Source organism: Hirundo rustica, chromosome 8 (assembly GCF_015227805.2).
Source record: "Hirundo rustica isolate bHirRus1 chromosome 8, bHirRus1.pri.v3, whole genome shotgun sequence".
Classification (NCBI taxonomy): Eukaryota; Metazoa; Chordata; class Aves; order Passeriformes; family Hirundinidae; genus Hirundo; species Hirundo rustica.
In genome coordinates this window covers 11,346,583-11,366,999 of record NC_053457.1, presented here as the reverse complement: position 1 = coordinate 11,366,999, position 20,417 = coordinate 11,346,583, and the positions used below count along the sequence as shown (strand labels likewise).

Sequence of the window (20,417 nt, the reverse complement as noted above, 5' to 3'; positions counted from 1 at the left end):
CCATAGCGTTATCTGTATCTATTAGTATCTTTCTTCAGACAGAAATTGTGGGTAGTGTGGGTATTCTGTGGGTTTTTTATGTGCAAATACTACCGTCTAATTTAGCCAACAAATAAAGGCAGCTTTTGAATGTTAGCATATTTTTCCCCACCCGTTTTTCCAAAACTCCGAGGTAAGAAGCAGACACAGCCGGTGTTGTTACATGCAGGTCCCTTGCCCTGCAGCCCTGTGAGCAGGCTCTAGCACTCTGCCTCTGCTGCCTGTGCATCCCCTTTTGATGGAAGTCCAGTTGGAAAGCTAATGCCATTTTGTTTATAAAATACTACTCCCTTAAACTGTCTTAAAATGGTATTGAATTGAAATTACATAGCAGACTTGGTGTATCAGCTGAAGTCAGAACAGCTCCTGTAACGCAGCAGAATTGATGCGTTAGCATTGCTTATTTAGAGAAACAGCTTTTTAATTTTGGCTTCAACTGAAGCAAATAATTTAAGTTCTACGTCCTCTTCAGTTGGTAATTATTTTGTAATAAGTCGTTTGTGACTAAAAGCAGAGTATTGTGCAATTTGAAACTGGAGGCTGAGAAACTTGGTGTGGTTTGTTGTGTTTTTTTTTTCCTTCTAGGACGAGAGAAAACATGATACTGCATTACTTAATACATACCATCATGTCTTATGCTCAGTATAGAGAAGTTGACTTTTTTTTCTGACTAGCAGGATTTTTTTCCTCAAAACTACTGCATATCTATATACAAAAACTTACCCACAAAATTGTGCTACAAGAAATTGGAGTTTTTATTCTAAAGTCTTCTAGCTTGTTACCTCAACAGGCTCTTTTTATATAGGTCAATATTTGGTTCTGGGAATTACGTCTGCTATTTTCCTAGACTTGTGAAATAGTAGACTCAACTTTGAACCATGTAATTTTTTTGTGATATGTACTTTCAGGTACTCTCTCCTTAGAGAATTTGGTGACTGTTTAAGTAAGTCTAGATTTTTTTTTCTTGTGGATGGTTTTACTTAATGGTGTCTTTTATTGTCTGCTGAATATGCCTTGAGTTCTTTCCCAGCATGATGTTGCCTCTGATGCCCAGTCAGTGAAATATCACTGTCTTCATTTGAAAAAACATCAAGAATTTTTTGTTTCTTTCTGTGTTTTAGGATTTATCTATATTAATTTGAGATAACAAATACTATTAACTTGAATTTAAAATTGATCTGCTTGCTAATTTATAAATAGGGATTTCCTAAATAAACTTTTTTAGAAAAAAAGTACACTTAATTAGCCAATAATACTCATGGTAGTCTGAATCTACTGATTTTTATTACTCTTAATACTGTGCAGGCCAAAAAAGTTCCAAATACATGCTGGTGGATGCAACTTTCTTGTTGCCACTCTGCATTTTTGCTGTGTCCTCGATTTAACTGTTCTGCAGCCGCTTTGCTGCGTGCTCAGCCTCTGTGAGCTCTGCATGAAGATGTTCTGTTTTCTACCAGTGGTGCAAGGAAGCCGTATCCATAACAGGGAGCATGCTGGCCAAGTGTTTTCTGAACTGATGTTAATTTTTTAGTGTCGCAAGACAGAGCGATGATCCAAATCTGCTTTGGAACTGTGATAAGGCAGAGCTGCCACAGCCACGTCATGGTTATGTGCAGGCTTTGAGTAATAACAAGAAGTAGAAAAAAAAGAGGTTTCTAAGTGTATCTTGCAACTACAAAGATACTTTCTGACAAATTCAAATTATTTTTCATAAAGCTGTTGACTTGTTCTACTGATGGAGAGAAACCCAGCAAATTTCTCATCTCTGTTTGCTGTACCTGTTTTCTTTTGCAGCAACCCATAATGAAACTTCCAGAATGCTAATATTAACAGAACAAAAATCTGACCTGAAAAAAAAGTCTGGTTCTGCAGTTGCTGTTTGAGGAACGCTTTGAAGTTGTTTTTCTTTCTTAGGGTTTACATTAGATCTAAGTGTATGAGAAACAAGAGTATCCTATTCCCCGTGGATGAAGATTGTCTCTAGAGAAGATAAGAGAGGCAATTTTACGTATTTTCACAAATGAATGGATTTAGGATTATGACCAGTGCACCTGATTGCTGAACTGCATGTTCCAGGATGGTCCTCCATTAAAAATAGATTTCTTTGAGATCAGTATTTGATAATATTGTGAAATGGAGAGTAATTCAGAGGAGATAAGTTTGACCTCTGTTCCCTTTCTCCAGAAGCCTGTGACATTGAGTCTTGAATGGTGATAGAGAAGCCTTGAGGAGCCTTCATGGACACACTTCACTATCAGTGTAACTGGCTTATTTGGGTTTACATTTATCAGTGTAATTGGCTTTTTAAATCAAGAGATTAAAAGCTCTTCCATTGCACAAACACTTAAAATTAACCTTTGGAAAATAGAAGCACTAGCATGTTTTCAGAAGCTAATTAGCAATTAGCTAATAGCTAATAAAGGTCTTGTTATTGAATGTCTAGCAGTGCTGTCTGGGTCCATTTCTACTGCTTCTGTGTTTCCAGTTGGAACTGGACAAAGTCTAGTAACATTCTTTAGGTTATCTTCAAAAGGAGGACTCCCCACCCATCCTTAGCATGTGAAAGTGCTTTATTCCCTTGCTGCAAGCTTCCAAGTGCTTGCAATCCATAGAACAGTGTGGACTGTTTGTCATGCAGGCAGCCCCTGCCATGTGTGCTGCCTAAGACCAGAAACTGGCCACTGTCTTGGGAACTTTAGTGGAGAATCCTAATCCACACCAAGAAAACCAGGTCATACATCTTAAATTCCATAGACCAAACACTTTCTTGGTAGTTGTAAAGCAAGTAATATTCAAGGCAATAGAAGAACAGCCTTTCAGCTTCGGTAGTAACTGATCCCCAGGTTTCCTGTGTTTAATTTTCTTGCTGAGAAACAGAACCTTCTGCAAAGGGAGTAAAGCTTCATGGACCAGAAATAGCAACTGTTAAATTATTTCTGCTGCTTCTTACCTCTTTGCTTGTGGAGTTTTTATTTTGGTTGGCAGCCAAATGTGTATGCTAGTTGGAAGGTGAGATAACAGGTTTTATTAAATGAGTTAGTTCCAAGTGTTAAAAACCTGAATACACTAAGAAGTAAACCAGATGCGGGTTCTTTTTCTGGCAGTTCTCAAATCTGGCTTCTGTGTATAGAAACTTTAGTCCAATAAAAGTATCCAAATTAGTAGCTTAGCAAGAGGCTAGCTCATAGCAAGGAGAATAAGTTGAGGAGTACATACTATTTAAAAGAAGTGTGGCTCTAGTAACATGTTGAGATTGAAAAGTTTGGAATCTTGTATTTTGACATTTGAATGTTGGCAAGGCACTATTCAGATTTGAATTTGCATATTCAGGTCTTTATGAAGTTACAGCAGTGGGTTTTGCTTTTGTTTTTTTTTTTTTTTTAATTAATCTAGAAAATTTTATTCTGTACTACAGCCTTCTGTTGTAGACTGACATCTGAACTTCTCGTTTGATTAAAGATAAGCTAATGGCAGCTGGTATGCTTTTTAAAAACTTCACTTAAGTTGTAGATGGTATTTTTATCTTTAAACAGCTATTGGCTGGCAGAGGAAAGAATAAAATATGAAATGCTGAATGTTACTTTCCCCAGGAGTCCTGGTACAAAGTATTTGCTGTCTCTTACATGAAAGAGTAATGTACGAGCACCGTGGTGCATCAGCTGCTCCATTAACCAAGATGCTGTTTTCAGGCCACAGTGCTGGACTGGCGGCACAAAGGGTTGAAATGGAAAAGGGTTGAGAGGGATTTATAGATGTTCTGCTGCTTCTGACGGTCAGCATTGTGGACTTTCATTGTTTGAAATACCATTTTCAGGGCTTGTAATTAATAATGATTTGAAAGTAACAATTAAAATGTGGTGCATACTTTATGCATCTCTGTGTTGACAAAGGCATAAATGTGAATTTCAGTCTTTGCAAGGAGAGCATTGCAGAACTTCCTTCAAGGGGTGAAAGCATCTCAGTTAAGAGGTTCAGTCATCACTGACTTCCAGTGTGATGGACCATCTTGTTCTGCTAGGCCATGTGTCCCACAGCCCTCTGTGGTGGTCATGCACATTTCCCTTGGGGTCTGCTTGTGCATATGCTTGTCCACATGACAGGATGGATTACAGAGCTGAGGATGGGAGGGGTTGCAAAGAGCTTGCTGTGAGAGAGAGCCTGCTGGGCAGAAAGAGGCAACATCAGTGGATGAAACTGGGTTTGGTTTGGGGATGGAGGCTGTAGCACAGGAACACAGAGGTAGATTTAGGGAAAGGATTCTTTCTTTTGAAATGAAATCTGGAATATAGAGAATGAAATTAGGTCCACGTGATGTACGCATTCCTTTGCTTCTTGTATGGAAAGGTAAGGGAGCATGGAGGATACTTGCCTGGGAAAAGGGGAGACACAAAGCTCTATCATCCCTTCTTTCTGGTTCCTGAGACAGTCCAGCCTAAGCTGCTCAAAGGCTGAGAGCTGCTTCCTTCGCATACTTTGTCAGGTGTTGATTTCAGTTGCAGAAAAAGACAACAAAAAGGACAATATCAATGCAGCTGCTTCCTTCGCCTGCTTTGTCAGGTGTTGATTTCAGTTGCAGAAAAAGACAACAAAAAGGACCATATCAGTGCTGGGAACAAAGGAGAATCTTTTGTGTCACCAGTGTGGCTTGTCTACCATGTGCTCTGCCACCAGCTGCTTTCTGGGTGGGAGGCCTGGGGGGGATTTCAGCTGCTGAGGAGCCTGGCTTGGAGAAGGGGCAGTTCAGGGTAGACAGGTGAATGGAAATGCATTGTGTGAGGGCAGGGGTGTGCATCACACTTGGGGGTTTGCAGCTGTTTGTAACTTTCTCTGTAGTCTGGGTGGCCACTTAACTGGAACGTAATGCGGGAACGTAATGCGAGTTCGTGGTATAGCTTGTGGTCCTTACAGATAACCCATCTTTTCCTTGCTGGTGAGAGGAGAGCAGAGATGGGATGAACATGAGGCATTTTTGGTGGAGGATTTTTTCCTGTCATCATTTCTTACTCTCAGGTTAGCATAGATATGGAATTAGCAACACAGAGCTTAGTAGGGTCAAAACCACAGATGAGCCTCAGTCCTTTCCTATGTGGTGTAAAATTAGAGTCTGTTGGTTTAACTTCCTTCCTTGATGGTCCTTAAGTTAAAGGACCATGTTCTGAAGAGGACAGATATTTTTTTTTTTACACATTAGGAGTAAAATAACTCTCAACAGATAGTCCTGTTTCTGAAGGAACTAACATTGTTGTCTTAAAGTGTGACAAGCATATAGAAGAAAACATCTGTTTATCTCCTTGGAAGATCATGGCTGTAGTAAAATACTACTAATTTATCACATAGAAAGCATTAACTTCTAGTCAGCAGTGCAAACAATTTAAAAGCATTCCAGCATTATCCCACAGTTGTTTTGTTTAGATGCCTCATGTCAGATTTTGCAGACTTTGTCAAGCAAGTTACTGTCCTTTGTTCTGCCCACAGAACAAATTGTGCTTTTCTTGTGTTGATTACTGGCCAGATGATCTTAGATTTTACTGTTGACTAGCTCGGGGTGGATTCTTACTGAAGGGCTTAAGAGCAAGCAATATTAGATTTCAACCATCCTTTTCCATAGCAAACAGCTGAATTCCCTTTTCGTTGGGAAGACCCAGCTCTTAATTCTGTCTGAGAAGCTGGCATAGGACCTGTTGTCTGTAAGAAGCAGGGGAAGCTGGAGTTCATTTGGGATTGTTTCTCTGGTCTGACCTAAAATGGTGGAAGGGTGACTGTGGTTAACAACAGTTGTGGAAATTTCATATGTTTTTAGGAGAAACCCAGAAGCTTTGTCCCCCTTCTTTAGTTCTTAGGAAAATCAGTGTTCTGAAATACAACTGCTGGGATCTTTGACTTTACATATTACTTGTGTGACTTATTCTTCAGGTTACTATCGTACAGAAAGAGATAAGGGGACACAGTATGAGCTGTTTTATAAGAAGATGGATGGCATGGAGTACAGGCATGTCACCTTGTTCCGACCCTTTGGACCCCTCATGAAAGTGAAGAGTGAAACGGTCGATATTTCTAGTTCGATCATTAACATTATTGTTCCTCTTGCTGGAAGAACTGAGGCATTTGCACAATTTATGCAAAACTTTAGGTACGTGCATGAGATTATATAGTGAGCTATGTTGCTGATTTTCAGTATTTTGTTTCTTTTTCAAAATGAATTCCTGTTCTGGTTGATTTGCAACAGAGCTGATGATTCCAACATTGTGTGCAACTGCCTTGGGATGTTTGTAAGGGAACCTACTGTATGGAAAAAAAAAACATTCCTTTTTAAAGGGCTTAAGAGGTTCTCGAATGGCAGCAAATGACCAAATGTCAGGGTCATTGTGAACCTGGACACAGATGATCTTGAACATCATTTTTGTATTTACCTCAGTTGTAGAGTGCCTGTTTATAAAATAAGGTGCTGGAATGTGACACACAGTATTGGAACCTTACGATTTAAATGGGCAAGATGGGGAAAGAAGAGGGGAAAACCTCTTTCCTTGTTTTCTTTGAAGCCATTTGATGCCTAACCAGAATATTTCATTTCCTAATAGTTTTCAATGCAGTAGCATTTGAGTACCTTTTGTTGTGTTGCAAGTAATTACTAATATCAGCTTATCTTTGTGCTTATAGGGATGTGTGTATTCATCAGGATAAGCGTGTTCACCTCACAGTGGTGTACTTTGGACAAGATGGTCTGTCAGAAGTAAAAAGCATCCTAGAATCTGTAGCTAGGTAAGTGTACCAATCCATCATCAGTCAGTACAAACAGTATTGATTGGCATTTTAAAGAGTTTTTAAAAAGGAATGAAGAAATAAACCAAATAAAGTTTATACTTCATTACAGGTTACTAGGAAATTTATTTTTTATTTACTGTACACTATTTATGGTTGCCATTTTACAGCTTAGGTTGCAAAAGTTTCCTGAAGACTACTAAAAATCAAGTTTAGCCAGAAAAGACTTTGAGGTTTCTATCTGACAGTCCAAAAAACAACAGGGGTGAGTTTTGCAGGGGATGTTCAGTCATGCTAACAGATTGATTAGGGTTTAAGTTCTTTGGAACTGGGTTGCACATTTAATAGTTACTTTACTGGAGAAACAATTTTGTTTGATGATAAGGAAGAGAAATGTAGTAGTCAAAGTAGGCCCGTACTTCCTCTCAGCTGTAAAGTGACTTTAGGCACGGTTCATCATGGCTGTCTCAGCAGTAGCATTGTATCAGTAATGGATGTAAAATTCCCAAACGTGTCTTTTATGGTTTTTGCTCCAGAGAGATGGGACAGGTGTAAGCTTTACCTTATAGCCAAGGGACTCCTCCATTACCCGAGCTCTTGCACTCGTCCCTGAGCTGGGAGCCTGTTCCCTTGAGCTCTCGTGTGATCCCTGTCTCACACTGCTGGCCTGGCTCCTCCCCGTGACATAGATTAGACACGGGCTACTCTGTCACCAGCTTGGAGCATGTGATGGAAAGTTGGCCTGACACTTACAGGCTTCTGGTAGGAAAGGAGGAGAGAATTTCTGCAGTTTTTGCTGCAGTCTCCCTAGCACCTGCTGTGTGCTGTACCCCTCCATTTTTGAGGCCTCTGCTGCCTGCCCTGCTCCCTGTGAGATGTCCCTCAGAGCACTGGGTCAGTGCTGCAGGCTCACTGGGCATTTACCTGGTTCTGTGTCTTTTTAGTAGTGCTACTGTTGAATATCTTCAGTCTGTTCTCTTCAAGCGTTGTCCTCTGAAGTGTCTCTGTAAGCACTTAACTTTGCTTGAAGATGTTCTCTGAGGGTTTCCAGCCTCCTTTGGCTGCTCCTTTCCTCTTTTGCTGTGAGTACAGGCATGTGTGCCGCTGTTACACAGCGAGGAGAAGCCAAGTGCCTGGGTTATGGTGGCACCACCACACAGATGGCCTTTGCCCCGTGAGTCTGATGATGCCAGGACTCTGGCTTCCTGTTTGCCCTCTTCTCTGAACTGGTGGAGACAGATATTTCTCTGTTAGTCAGGACTTCTTGGTTTGTGGGGACAAATTTTAGATGCTGTTGTAATTCAGGAGAGCATTTTAATTCATGTCAGTTAACAAAAGGCCTTTTAATCTGTCTGAATGATGAAACACGAAGTTATAATGTAAGACTGGTTTCTATCATTTTATAAGGTTTAAAATTAAAATAGACAACTAAGTGTAGCAGTTTTTGTTTTCTCATTGTGATCATATAACTGTTTTTAAATTTCTGGAATGAAATTGCTGTAAAATGCTAAAAAAACTATAAATGGTCCCTCTACCCCTCCCCACAGATTTATTTTGGGTTTGGCTCTGTTTTTCTTGTAGAGAAACTGACTTCTACAATTACACACTTGTCTCTCTGAAAGAGGAATTTAACCGAGGCCGAGGACTTGATGTGGGTGCCAGAGCCTGGGAAAAGGGTGAAGTCCTGATGTTCTTCTGTGATGTTGATGTTTATTTCACAGCCGAATTCCTCAACAGCTGTCGCTTAAATGCTGAGCCCGGTACGTTCCCTTTGTGTTGCTGGAACGGAGCCTTGTCCTGTGCTTGACTTCAGCTGACCTGTGCTGAGCACGTAGAAAACAAAGAAAACTCAGCTAGAATGGTGGAGCTTGTTCAGTGCCACACACCCTGGAAAATTAATCACACTGCACAAAAGGCAATAATATTTAGACTGAGAAATATCCTCTGCCTTAGTGTAGCTTGTTTTAAGAGCCCATTGTCTTTTTTGTACAACATGTATAATTTTCACTTTTTTTAAGATTTAGTTGTCTGAAAGAAAATGGGATGGTTTAATTGCTTTAACGATTGGACTGCATGTAAATCTGTATAACAAAACTCAGTGTAATGTTCTACAGTGGAAGATGATTTTTGTTATGCTGAAATGTCTTAACAAGTTTAATTTATCTCTTCTCACGCGTGTATGGCCAAGACATGTCACATGTGAATGGTTTTCAGTAGAGCTACAGTGTGCTCCTTACAGAGGCTGAGCTAATGTTCCACTGTTCCATCCCAAGCTCTGAAATATTCTGATTGTTTTTCTTAAGTTTGTACAACGCTTGCTTGTTCTACAAGTTTGTGCCAAGAAGGATAAAGCTTTCTTGAGTTAACCAGCATGCTGCTGGAGATTTCCTCCTGTCAAACTGTTTGGGTTCTTTTTTTAATGCTTACTCTTGTCTCAAATGTGTTACAGTCAGAAACCATTTTCTCCAAATGTCAATTTGGAATCAATACATATTTTTTCTTCAGCTAGCAAACAGGCAAGAAAATTCTTCAGAAGCCAGATATTTGGGTTCTCTTTCTTGCTTTTCTTTCATTTCTGTCTGTCTCTATACTTCATGAAACAAGTTGTATAAATATTGGAAAAACTTGGGAGAGGATTGTTTGGTGAGCTTTAACAAGAAAGAGCGTTCAAGAGACTGCTTGAAATTCATCCTGGCAGTTTGTTCTCTTTGCTTCCAATGAGATCTGAGAATGCTGCTCACTCCTTCAGAGTTCATGCCCAAATCAAGATAGTGAATATTCTTGTGGACTGCTGTCAATACCTTTGCAATACTGGCAATGCAAGACATTAGTGGAAAATTATTTACCTGGCTTCTATAATAGACACTGAGCTGGTGATTTCAGCATGGTCAGGATTCTCATGGTGCTTAATGCCCTTGCAGAATATCCTGGATGTACCTGCTTTTACATGTTTGTGGAAAGAGACAAGTTCACAAAACTCAGCAGTGCAAGGTGTTACTTGGATTTGATTATTTTTTTCGTTTTACTGCATATCATTATTGCAGGAATTTTTCAGCCTCCTAGAATGATACTGAGACAGCTAATATTTTATCTGAACTTGTATAACTATAGAAATGTAAATCAAGTGTAGTGTATATAATATGCATACATATGGATTTATTTTAATCCTATGGGCTCTGCCCCACTAGATGTTACAGGCTTCCTAGGTGGGAAATCTTAGCAGCTAGAACTTGTTTTTATCTATTTCTACTAGATGCCTAATAGGTAATATTTTACATAAAAAGAATGTTTCTGGTTTCTTTTTGCCTGCAGAAAGCTAGCCCACAGTGAGTTAACAGTTATCTTTTGACTTCCAGGGAAAAAGGTTTTCTATCCTGTGGTATTCAGCCTTTACAATCCTGCTATTGTCTATGCCAACCAAGATATACCACCTCCTGTGGAGCAGCAATTGGTAAGGAGCTTGATTTATTCTGGGTAGAATTAGGTGTGCTTTATATTGAAACAAAATTAAGTGTAATTTAATAGTCTGTTTGGGATATCTTACAACCTTTGGCACTATGTATCTAAACCATTTTCTCCATTATGGGCAAAGCACTTGGAAAAAAGCCTTGGCAAACTGTACAAAACTCATTCTTAGATAAACTTGGAGTTCCACCTAGTTTAAAAGAAGTAATTGCTATTAACCAAATGAAGTTGGTACTTCTGATCTGCTGCTTATTCTGGTTTGACAAGCCAGTATTTTAGGAGGATGGTGGCATTGCATGGCAGCAAGTTTCTTATGTTCTAGCAGACAAAGCATTGGTGAAAGGCAAAAACCTCTGAATGATGTGTGCAGTCTGACTCTTTCAAGAGACTGCATAGGTGAAATTGGGTTTTGCATCTGAGACTTCTGGGATGGACAGGTTTGGAGGAGGAAAAGAAGAGAGTAGTACAAAGAAGATCTGCATTAAAACATAAGAGCCCTCATTTCTTGCATTGTTTGCAAGGATCCTACTGGAAGCTGGAGAGAAGGTTTTGCATATGGTCTTGGATAATCGCAGCTGAGGGAGGAGGGAGCTCCTGCCTGACAGCTCTTCTGTCTACTCTTTTAAACTTAACAGTGTTATGGTTGTTGACTTCAATCACAAAGCTTTCTTGTCATATCAGATCAAATGTGGCCTTAGAAAATGGATGTGTTGGGAACAGATGATTTAGCAATGGACTAATTTGCTGCTTGGTGTGGGCAGATACATAGAAGATAGAGGTGGTGCAGCAGAAACTGCTGTGGAAACTGCAGTGAGGGTGAGTGGAATTGGAAGGCAGAAGGTGAAATCAACAACAGGTTACTGGGAAGCCCCACATGAGTGCATGGCACAGAAATACCAGAAGTGTTATTACGCTCTATCCTGCACTGAACAAATGCTTGGAAGGGCTTCGCTTTCTGCAAAACCAAGTGCAATGTACCTTGGTTGTATTTTACGTTTCAAAATGATACTGATTTAAAATTGCAGGTACACAAGAAGGATTCTGGTTTCTGGCGGGATTTTGGCTTTGGGATGACTTGTCAGTATCGGACAGACTTTCTGACTGTTGGTAAGATGAGACTACAGCAAAAAAAAATTTGTGGGTTTAAATAGTGATTCTCTGGTCTTATCTAACGACAGGAAAGTAATACATTAATTTCTTGTATTATCTTCCCAAGCCCAGCAGTCAGACTTGCTTGACAAGTTTGATCAATGAGATAAATTAGCTTTTCTGGATTTTGATGTCCCATCTGTTGAGTGTTTTAAAAGACACAGTAGTTTTAGTAGAAACATTTCATTGTAGAACTTTTTAAAATATTTTTTTCTTTGATACTTTGTGTCTGTCTGAAGCAAATGAATCAAGTTTAAGAAGCGTGTCACTCAAATAAACCACTCACAAAGACGAGAAGCATTCAAATCTTTTATTTTAAATAACCTTGAGGAGTTGAAGACAGTTGTTGGAGTCTTTAGCAATGTACTTTGCCCCCCCCTTGTGGCATGTTCTTAAAACTGAGAACAGCTTGGCGTGCTTAAATGTGGAAGATGGTGAGGATAGTCTGCCAGAAGATTTAAATCTGCCAGGAGGTGTAACGACACAGCCCTGTGTGCTGTCTGATGGCTTGAATGCAGGCTGATTGCTAATAGCAGTCATATTGCCATCTGTATAGTAGGTGCTAAATGAAGACTTCATAATGCTGGAGTTTTGAAATTGTACAAGAGCCTGGGTTGCTCTTCGCTGCGGTCCTGGAAAAACAAGAGAACTTAAAATGGTGAACCATGTTCCTTTCTGTAATCCAGCCTTTTGAATTGTGACCTATGGAGTTATTGCTGGCATTGTTAAAGGGAATTTCTCACACGGTGCACAACTGCTTCATTTTCCAGCTGCTGAAATCCATTATGCTTCCTAAAAATAATCCAAAAGCATAGCCAGTGAGGTTTGCCTGCAGTTTTCTGCAGCTGTCACATGGGATGTCATGCATAATGCAATTTGGAGACACTGCTCTAAGAGACTTTCTGAAGTCAGCAGATCTGTGTCCTGGGCAGTTTCCACCACAAAGGATGTGGTGTCCTTGAAGCTTCTGTCCCTCAAATTGGCATGCTATGGCATGGGAAACTTAGTTAATTGCTGCAGAATTCCTGGGATGTCATCCAGATCTGGTAACACGTTAGGCATAAAGTGTTGCTCTTCTTGCCTGTGCGCCCAGATAACGATTTCTGACGCTGTTTTTGCAGGGGGTTTTGACTTGGAAGTGAAAGGCTGGGGCGGCGAGGATGTTCACCTCTACAGGAAGTACTTGCACGGCGACCTGATGGTGATCAGGACGCCGGTGCCGGGGCTGTTCCACCTGTGGCACGAGAAGCACTGCGCGGACGAGCTGACGCCGGAGCAGTACCGCATGTGCATCCAGTCCAAAGCCATGAACGAGGCGTCGCACTCGCACCTGGGCATGCTGGTGTTCAGGGACGAGATCGAGGCGCACCTCCGCAAGCAGGCCTACAGGACTAACAGCGAGGCCGTGGGGTGAGGGGCGCCCCCGGGGCCCTCGGTGACTTCAAATTCACAGTGAACCAGCATCATTTTACAGCCTTAATTCAGCTTACAAATGCAGTGCCTCTCTTTTTCAGTGAAGAAGCGTTTAGAGGGTTTTTGGTTCTCGCGTTTGTTTTCCGAGTAATCCTTTGACTGGTGCGCTCTTACCTACGTATCTTGCGAGTTCCAGCACCTCAGCTAAATTGGACGGCATATGTAGTTCAAGGAAAGTGTCTTCAGTGTCGACTGGGAAAAATCTGTGGAATGTACAATCCAACGCTTTTCCATGTGGTACATTTCTGTTCCTATAATTGCATTCTTTTGAGAATTAAATGAAATAATCTTTCGTGTCTTGAGTGTTTTCAGTCTGTATGGCTCACTGCACTGTGACTTTAGAAGGATACTCTACTTAGACTCCATTTTAGAAACGAGAGAAAGGTGTGGAAAAACAATCTCACCGTGAAAGGTATATGGACGTGCTGACCAGTACAGCAGCTGTGCAGGCTGCTCATGCCACAGCAGGGGCTTGGTGCCACATTTGCTGTATTAGCAGACATTGCCATGGTTGAATAGAGAGTAATTTGTGGGGGTGGGAATGAAAATCCTTTTAAGTGGAATTTTAGAGCATATAATGGAAGTTCACACTGCAAAGGAAATGCCACCTTCTTAATTCAGTGATGGATCAGGCAAATTGGGAACATTCCAGCTGGGTGTTTCTGTGCCTGCTCTTTTCCCACAGTAGATGCCACATCCCTTCTATAAACTGAGCTGTGCTATTAAACTTGTTTGCTTAAATATTTTTGGCCCCACTCCTTCTTATTCTAAGGCTCTGCCTATGTATCTCGTCCTTTAAGTTGAGGAACCATCTTTTCATTCCCATATGAATTTATTAGAGGCCTGTTTGCTATTATGCCAATATTTTCCTTGTGCATTCTTTCTCTTTGGGGCATTTTCCTGACATGTTTTTGTAAGGTGTCATATACTCTTAGTTGTCTCAGTGACTGAAAAAGCAAGTGCTATTACAGTTTTTCTTTACACAATGCTCTTCATTCCACTGATCATCCTAGTAGCCTTACTCTTCACTTTTTCAGTTGGAGGCTGTTTTAAAGTATTGTGTTTTTTCTTCCTCTGGGTTTTTTTTTTTTTTTTTGCTTATTGGGTTTTTTTGAGCATGCTTAAGCAGAATTATGCTGTGGTCTCATTAGTGCCTTGTACAATGGCACTACTACTTTGGTACTTCCCTTTTGGGTGTTTTGGGATGCATAAACAGTTCAAAGGCAGGTCATTTTTCTCCATGTTGTCTTATATGATACCATATGGCATGCCTCATTTTTTAATACATTTGTTTATAGAATGAATGCAGAGAATGCTAATTCAGTGGTTAAACCATTTGCGTGGTTTCTGCTGAATTTAGATATTAGTTGAAAACCTTATTCAAACCAGGTAATTAAGATCTGTTTATGGATTTATTTTGCTCAAGAATTCTGAAGGCAACTAAAGATTTAAATGATTGATTTCTGAATAGCAGATATGCTGTGCAAATAGTTCTGGGCACTGATCCTTTTTTATATGTATATAAAATTTGCCTTTATGTAACTTATTGTGGAGAACAGTGTACTGTATTGTACTTAGAGTGAAGAGAATGCATTGCAGGACTTCTTGCAATTGATATTCTCAATATAATAAATTGAATTTCTGCATTTTAGAAACTGTTTTAAGCTGTTTGTTTGAAATACATCTTTACAATAATATTGTACAGAGCATAACGCCCTGGATTCAAATAGTATTTGCAGTGAGAAGTTCAACCAGCTCAATTTTGCATCTCAGCTGCTATCTACCTGGACCAGATACGAGAGATTGTTCCTTGGAGGATTTAAACTTAGACCAGATGTTGCCTTACTTGGATATCTTGGTGCTTGCCAACAAAAATTGTAAGGTACTGGTGAGGACAAGATTAAATACACTGGTATTATGACTTGGGGTAAAGATACGAGTGGGGCACTCTCCTGAGACTCCAGCCTTTGAAACTTCAGGACAGCTGCTGCTGTCCTGGCTGCACAAGAGTAAGCATCCAAAAATGCCTCTCACTGACACCACTACTGCTGGACACGGCCTGGAATGGACACAGAGGTAGAGCACAGGCTTCCAGCATTGCTGCACCTCAGCTCTCAGCACTCAGACGCTGCCTCAGGAAGATCCAGTTGTCCCAGTTCTCATGTTTTGGAAACATGAGGATGCTGATATCCAGGTGTCTTAGGTTCTGCCGTTTTCCACTGCGTGGTTGTGCTTATCAGCAACAGCAAGGGAGATCAGTGTCAGCTGTCCTCATCGTGTTGATGAAAACCAGTCCGTGGTGTCGATGCTGGAAGGCAATGGGGGAGGCCTGGAGATGAATGTGGTCACCAGGAACCACTTTGGAAACTCTTACATTCATTGTTCCAAAAGGTGGAAGCAAATGCATTGGCATTAAAAGGACGCCAGAGCATTTGGAAATGCTTAAAGATTTGAGGATCTCTGAACTTAGAGGAGCCCTTGGTGCCCCAGGGTTTCCCTTGTCTTAGTTCAGTTCCCTGCAGCATCCACCTGTGTGAGATGTTGCTGGGGCACACGCCAGCTCAGCAGCTGTGATGCAGGGTAGAGATGCTCTTTCCCTGTAAGGTGGGTAACTCTTCCTTGGGTGTGTTTCCTAGCTTCATCCAAGAAACACCAAGTTAGTTGCGCTTCAAATACAGAAATCTTGCTTGGGGGCAAGACCTGCTCTTGGCTTTCCCAAGGTGTGCTCTGCCTGCTGAGGAAGAATAAACCCCGTGCTGGGGGTGTTCATTTAGCTTGGGGTGCTGCTGGGGCACTGCAAACAAGAGCAACAGTACCAGGCTTTTGGAGTCACAATCTGTGCCCAGAGCCCGTGCTTGGGTTACATGGCCAGTGCTGGGCCTCGCCCTCTTGTTTTGACAGATGCTGTTCATATAGCACACTCTTTTTGGACTGTGGTCCAAATGTTTTCCTGGAGGAAGTCACTCTGTTTTAGTGCTAGAGTAGTAAATACAGTAACACTTATTTAAATAGGAACATCCTCTACTGGATCATGAAGTAATTTTTGATTCTGTTGCGTGCTGTCCACAAACCGTAACCTTTTCCAAGGAGTTTGCAATCTGCAGTCTTTTCTAGAGAGAAGTGGTTTTTATTAAAGGAAGTCAAGATGAGATTAGCTCAGGACGCACTTTTACTTGAGACCCTTACCGGAAAGAACGTGGGCTGTGCTTTTGAATTTGTTTAAAAATATGTTATTCAATGAGATGAGTAGATACTGGTTTGGAGAATCAGCAAATACAGATGGAAAAGTGGAAAAAACTTAGGGAAATAGTTCTGGGTCTCCTGCATCCAGAAGAAAATACTGGGGGTTTTTGTTGTTTGTTTGGTTTTTTTTTTTTGTTGGTTTGGGGGTTTTGTTTGTTTGTTTGGTTGGTTTTTGGTGGTTTTTTTTTTTTTTTTTTTTTTTAGATTTCATAAAAGCCTTTGGACTCTGAGATGCACACACCTATGAAAGTCAAAACTTATTTGTAAACTGTTCGAGAATTGCATCAGAGGGAAAGAGAAGTGGTAGCTGAGCCCTAATCACTTGTATCTGAATGCAGACATTTAAATGGTTTAGTTCATGCCACAATATAAACTAGAACAAAATTTTTGCCTTGTCAGATCCATGAATGAAAGGAATAAAACTTCAAATAACCTTTAAAATGGCATTTCAGCATAAATTAGTAACTTACTGATGCATCAAGATGCTTAATGGTAAAAGCTTTCTATCTATCAAAGGTGGGTGTAGCTTTCATTTGCCTGAGGTGTTCTTGCTGTTTGTGACTCCCAAATACATCTTAAGGAGATCAGTCATTCAAATTTTACTCAGCTGTGAAGAAAAACGAGGATAACGAGTTTAAGCAGTGTTGAGTTCATGCCCCAACGATGCTCACCTTTTCCTTCTTAGGCCTGATTGCAAACCAAGGGACTCCACCTGTTTTGACTGGAAAAGCTTCACAGGAAAAGAGACTTTGACAAAATAGCCTTTTTACCTTTCTGTGGCTCTGCAGACCCCTGCCTCTGTGGCACAGCACATCCTGTAGCAGCGCTTTTCTGAAAGCCTGGCACTGAGCAGTGCGTTTGGGCAGTGTAGGGACACACCGGGGAGCTGTGCAAGCACCCACACACCCCAGGATGGTGTTCTGCCGCTGGCTTCCCACGGCCCAGGCTCCAGCTGATGTGAATTTCAGCATCCTGATGTCCCTCAGGCCCCGGGGAGCTGGTACCAGCTGGAGATGGGCCCAGCCCTCCTTTGGGGAGGTGGCAGAGCAGCGGTGCCCCCAGGCAGCAGCAGAGACAGGAGGGGCTGTCCCAGCACAGGTGCTGGCACTAACGATGGCAGCTGCGATAATTGGCCCTGGGCAAGAGCTGGGGCCCTCACTTGGGACCTGAAGCTCCCAGAGAAAGGTTCTTCTCCATCTTTTCCAAGAAATGTGGTCTCTCCGCTGGCTTTGAGTAAGGTAAGTGTTTTATTGTTATTTTTGAGGTTGCACTAGAAAGGGAATGGCTTCCACCTTTTTATTAGGAGACCTCATTTGCTTCTGTGGAGGTTGTGGTAGGCCTGAAGCGTAGGGGATTGTAGCTGGGGTCTGGATGGAAGTGCTGTGCAGCAAAAGTTCTGACCTGCATGTGGAAAGTTAAATAAATCCCTTTTATATTGAAGTCTAAGCATTTGCACAAAGTTTTACTAAGACACAGCTCTGTTTTGGTTAGCTTAGTCTCTTCCAGGGTAAGGTAAAGAAGTCCCCCTGAACTTGAAGTTTGTGGTCTATTTGAGCTGCTCTAAACTTGTTATGTGGTGAGTTTTTCTGGAGCAGTTTTAGCTGTTTGAGTTTCCAGGTTGCCTTGTAGCTACAGGGCTTGTATGTAACATATGACTGAAGTGTCCTGACCTATGTCCTCTCATCTTTATAAATGGTGTAAAAACTCTTTGCTGGTGCAAGCTAACTCAGCAAAGGGCATTAGAATTTTCTTTCTTAGGTAGAATAGTTCGCATTTGTACTTGATGTGCGGGTGAAAGAGGATACTACCTCATTCTTCATTTGTGGGGGTTGTTTGTTTTTGGGGTTTGTCAATTGTTTTGCAATTCACATCTCCACGGTGGGAGCGTGTTCTCTTTGCCAGCGCTGGTGCGTTCTCAGGCTCGGAGCTGTTTTTACAAAGGGCTGTGTCTGTGGAGTGAAGTGCGACTCACCGCAGGGGCTGTCGAGCAGCCTCCCCAGCGGCCGGGCCTGACCTGGCTCCTGCTGGAGGCGGTGGCAAATGCGCCCAGGCAGCAAAGTCACCGCTGTGAAACGACGGGGAGCTTCTCCTGGGAGAAGCAGGGGGAAAATGATCTTCTCCCAGTGCGATGGAAGTGGAGGAGCAGGAGGTGAAGCTGAGCAGAGCTGTGGAAACACGAGCTCACAGGCACAGCTTGGCTTTGGCCCTGTGAGAGCCTCGGCTCTTTGCAGATTTCCTGCGGCCTTATGCAAGCTTAAGTGGCTTCTTGCTGGCTTCGTGACCATCCGTGGGGAAAATGATCCTGCCAAAGGGATAGTCTGAAGCAAAAACAAAACCCTTTGAGATTGCTTGGTGCTCAGGAGCGCCACAGAGAGCAGCTCTGAGACAGCTTTGGCTACTCTCAGGTTGCAAGTCTCAGCTTTTCCTGGGCCACAGAGTTCCTGGGGAGCAGCTGGGATGGTGTTCTGGCCTGGAAATGCATCCATGGAGCAGATGTTGGGGGGGGGGTGTGTTTGCATGCTCTTAAAAATCTTGTCAAAGTGATATTTGTGGCTGCCGGATTACTGTGAAATTCTTTTTGGAATACCTGGATACTCTGCAATTTTTAAGTAGCAAAGTGAAGTAAGAGGTGTATAGAAAAACAAAATGGATTTTTTCGCCTCTGTCAAATTATTCATTGCTTATTGCTTGCTTGGATTTTATGTTTTTGAAATATGTTAGAAGTGTGGGGTGATTTGTTGTTGCTGTTTTTTCCCAAACTGAGATCAGGTCTTCAAGAGTGAGCTGTTATGTTCCCAGACAAGAATAATTCACTGTTTCATTAAATTCTGGTATTGCTGTAGATACCCAAGACTTCAGTCAACTCCATCACTTACAACTATGTTTACTGAGTCCCCCAGTGCTCTGCTGCTGTTACTGAGGATATGTTGTACTTTGTTATTTGATTTAATGATACTTGGGGAGGTGGAGTCTTGTTAGCAGCATCTTCTTTGAACTGCATGTAAACAAATGGATGTTGTGTAAATATTTTAAAGGAAATTTTCAGTGTTGACACTGAGGGATAGCAAGATGCTATATTTAGTTTAATATGCCTCAGAATCAGAAGAGGCTATAGTGTGCTCATGTGACAGGGATTAAAAAGATGTTAAGTAGTTTTCTCTGTAATGAGATTCTATTCAAACTCATTTGACATCTGGCCCCAAACAGAATTACATTACTTTTAAGATTGCTGCTTAATCCAAAACAGCCAGATAAGATTAGGAATATTAGAAGCAAATTTCCACTAAATTTCAAGTTTCTTCTTTTCTGTCCTGGATTAGGTGAGGATGATTGAAGCTGGTGCTTTGGTTCGTGTTCACTTTGAGCTTTCTTCCAATCCTGTAAAATGGTCTCTGGGCCTAGTGCTGAAGTAGGTTTGTAAACAGGATTTCTCTGTGTGGCCACTGACCTGGGGTTTGGCTTGTTTGTGTTTAGTTTTGCTTTGTCTGGGAGGTTCAGTTTCCTTGTAGGTGCTACTAATATTTTCAGGTAGCTGTGCACTGTTTTTGCCAAAAACTGTTTCTGACAGGGCTTCTCTGTGTAAGTGCTTTTTATTGTTGGCTGTCAGGAACCCAAGTAACCCACACTGTAAGCTATGCATCCTAATAGATCAGAAATAGTGTCGTTATTGGCTGTTGCATTCCCTGGTGGTTTGAATTTCTTCCTCATCACATGTCTTAAGGAGAAGGCAGAATGTGCCTCAGACTGTCCAGTGCTTCCTGCCTGATATAGAACTTGACTGCTTTTTAGTATTTCTTTATAGAAATAAACCAATATCCCTAAGTTATCTTAGAGCAATCAACTGCGTCCATTTTCTGTGCAAAAGCTGAATGTGCAATCAGAAGCCATAAAAGCGTTGATGTCCATAATTGCTTATAGCATTGGAAAGACTAGAAATGCTTCAATTATTTATTGTTACGTTAGAGAGATGGTTATAATTTGTTGTACCTCCTTCTGTTACTGCAGAACTATACCCCTAAACATGGTTTCTCTCTCTTCCAAAGCCCAAGGTCCACCTTGGGGAGCAGTGAAGGACAGTGAACCTCTGTCAGAGCCCACAGGAATGTGCTGGAACCTCAAAACATTCCCAGTTATCCCTGCCTTGCAAGGGACAAACATGGAAGAAGCTATTGCTAATATTTGCATGCTTACTGGTCTGGAAACTTCCTTGATAACATGCATTAACAGTTGCAGATGAATTCTTTCTGCAATTTGATTTTTTAAATTAAGTATCTTGCTGTCCACACAGC

General features: G+C 41.4%; 1 protein-coding gene across 2 annotated transcripts in view; it reads left to right on the top strand.

Moving 5' to 3' along the window:
* The window catches only part of CSGALNACT2 (chondroitin sulfate N-acetylgalactosaminyltransferase 2), a 32,689-nt gene extending 18,149 nt beyond the window's left edge, over window positions 1-14,540 (top strand). For both annotated transcript variants that reach the window (XM_040071566.1, XM_040071567.1), the window contains 6 exons: window positions 5,953-6,169; window positions 6,697-6,798; window positions 8,380-8,558; window positions 10,155-10,249; window positions 11,289-11,370; window positions 12,534-14,540. In XM_040071566.1, the coding sequence (XP_039927500.1) occupies window positions 5,953-6,169; window positions 6,697-6,798; window positions 8,380-8,558; window positions 10,155-10,249; window positions 11,289-11,370; window positions 12,534-12,826 (968 nt within the window). In that variant the 3' untranslated portion in view covers window positions 12,827-14,540. The remainder of the gene's footprint in view (window positions 1-5,952; window positions 6,170-6,696; window positions 6,799-8,379; window positions 8,559-10,154; window positions 10,250-11,288; window positions 11,371-12,533) is intronic.
* Window positions 14,541-20,417: the final 5,877 nt, after the last annotated feature.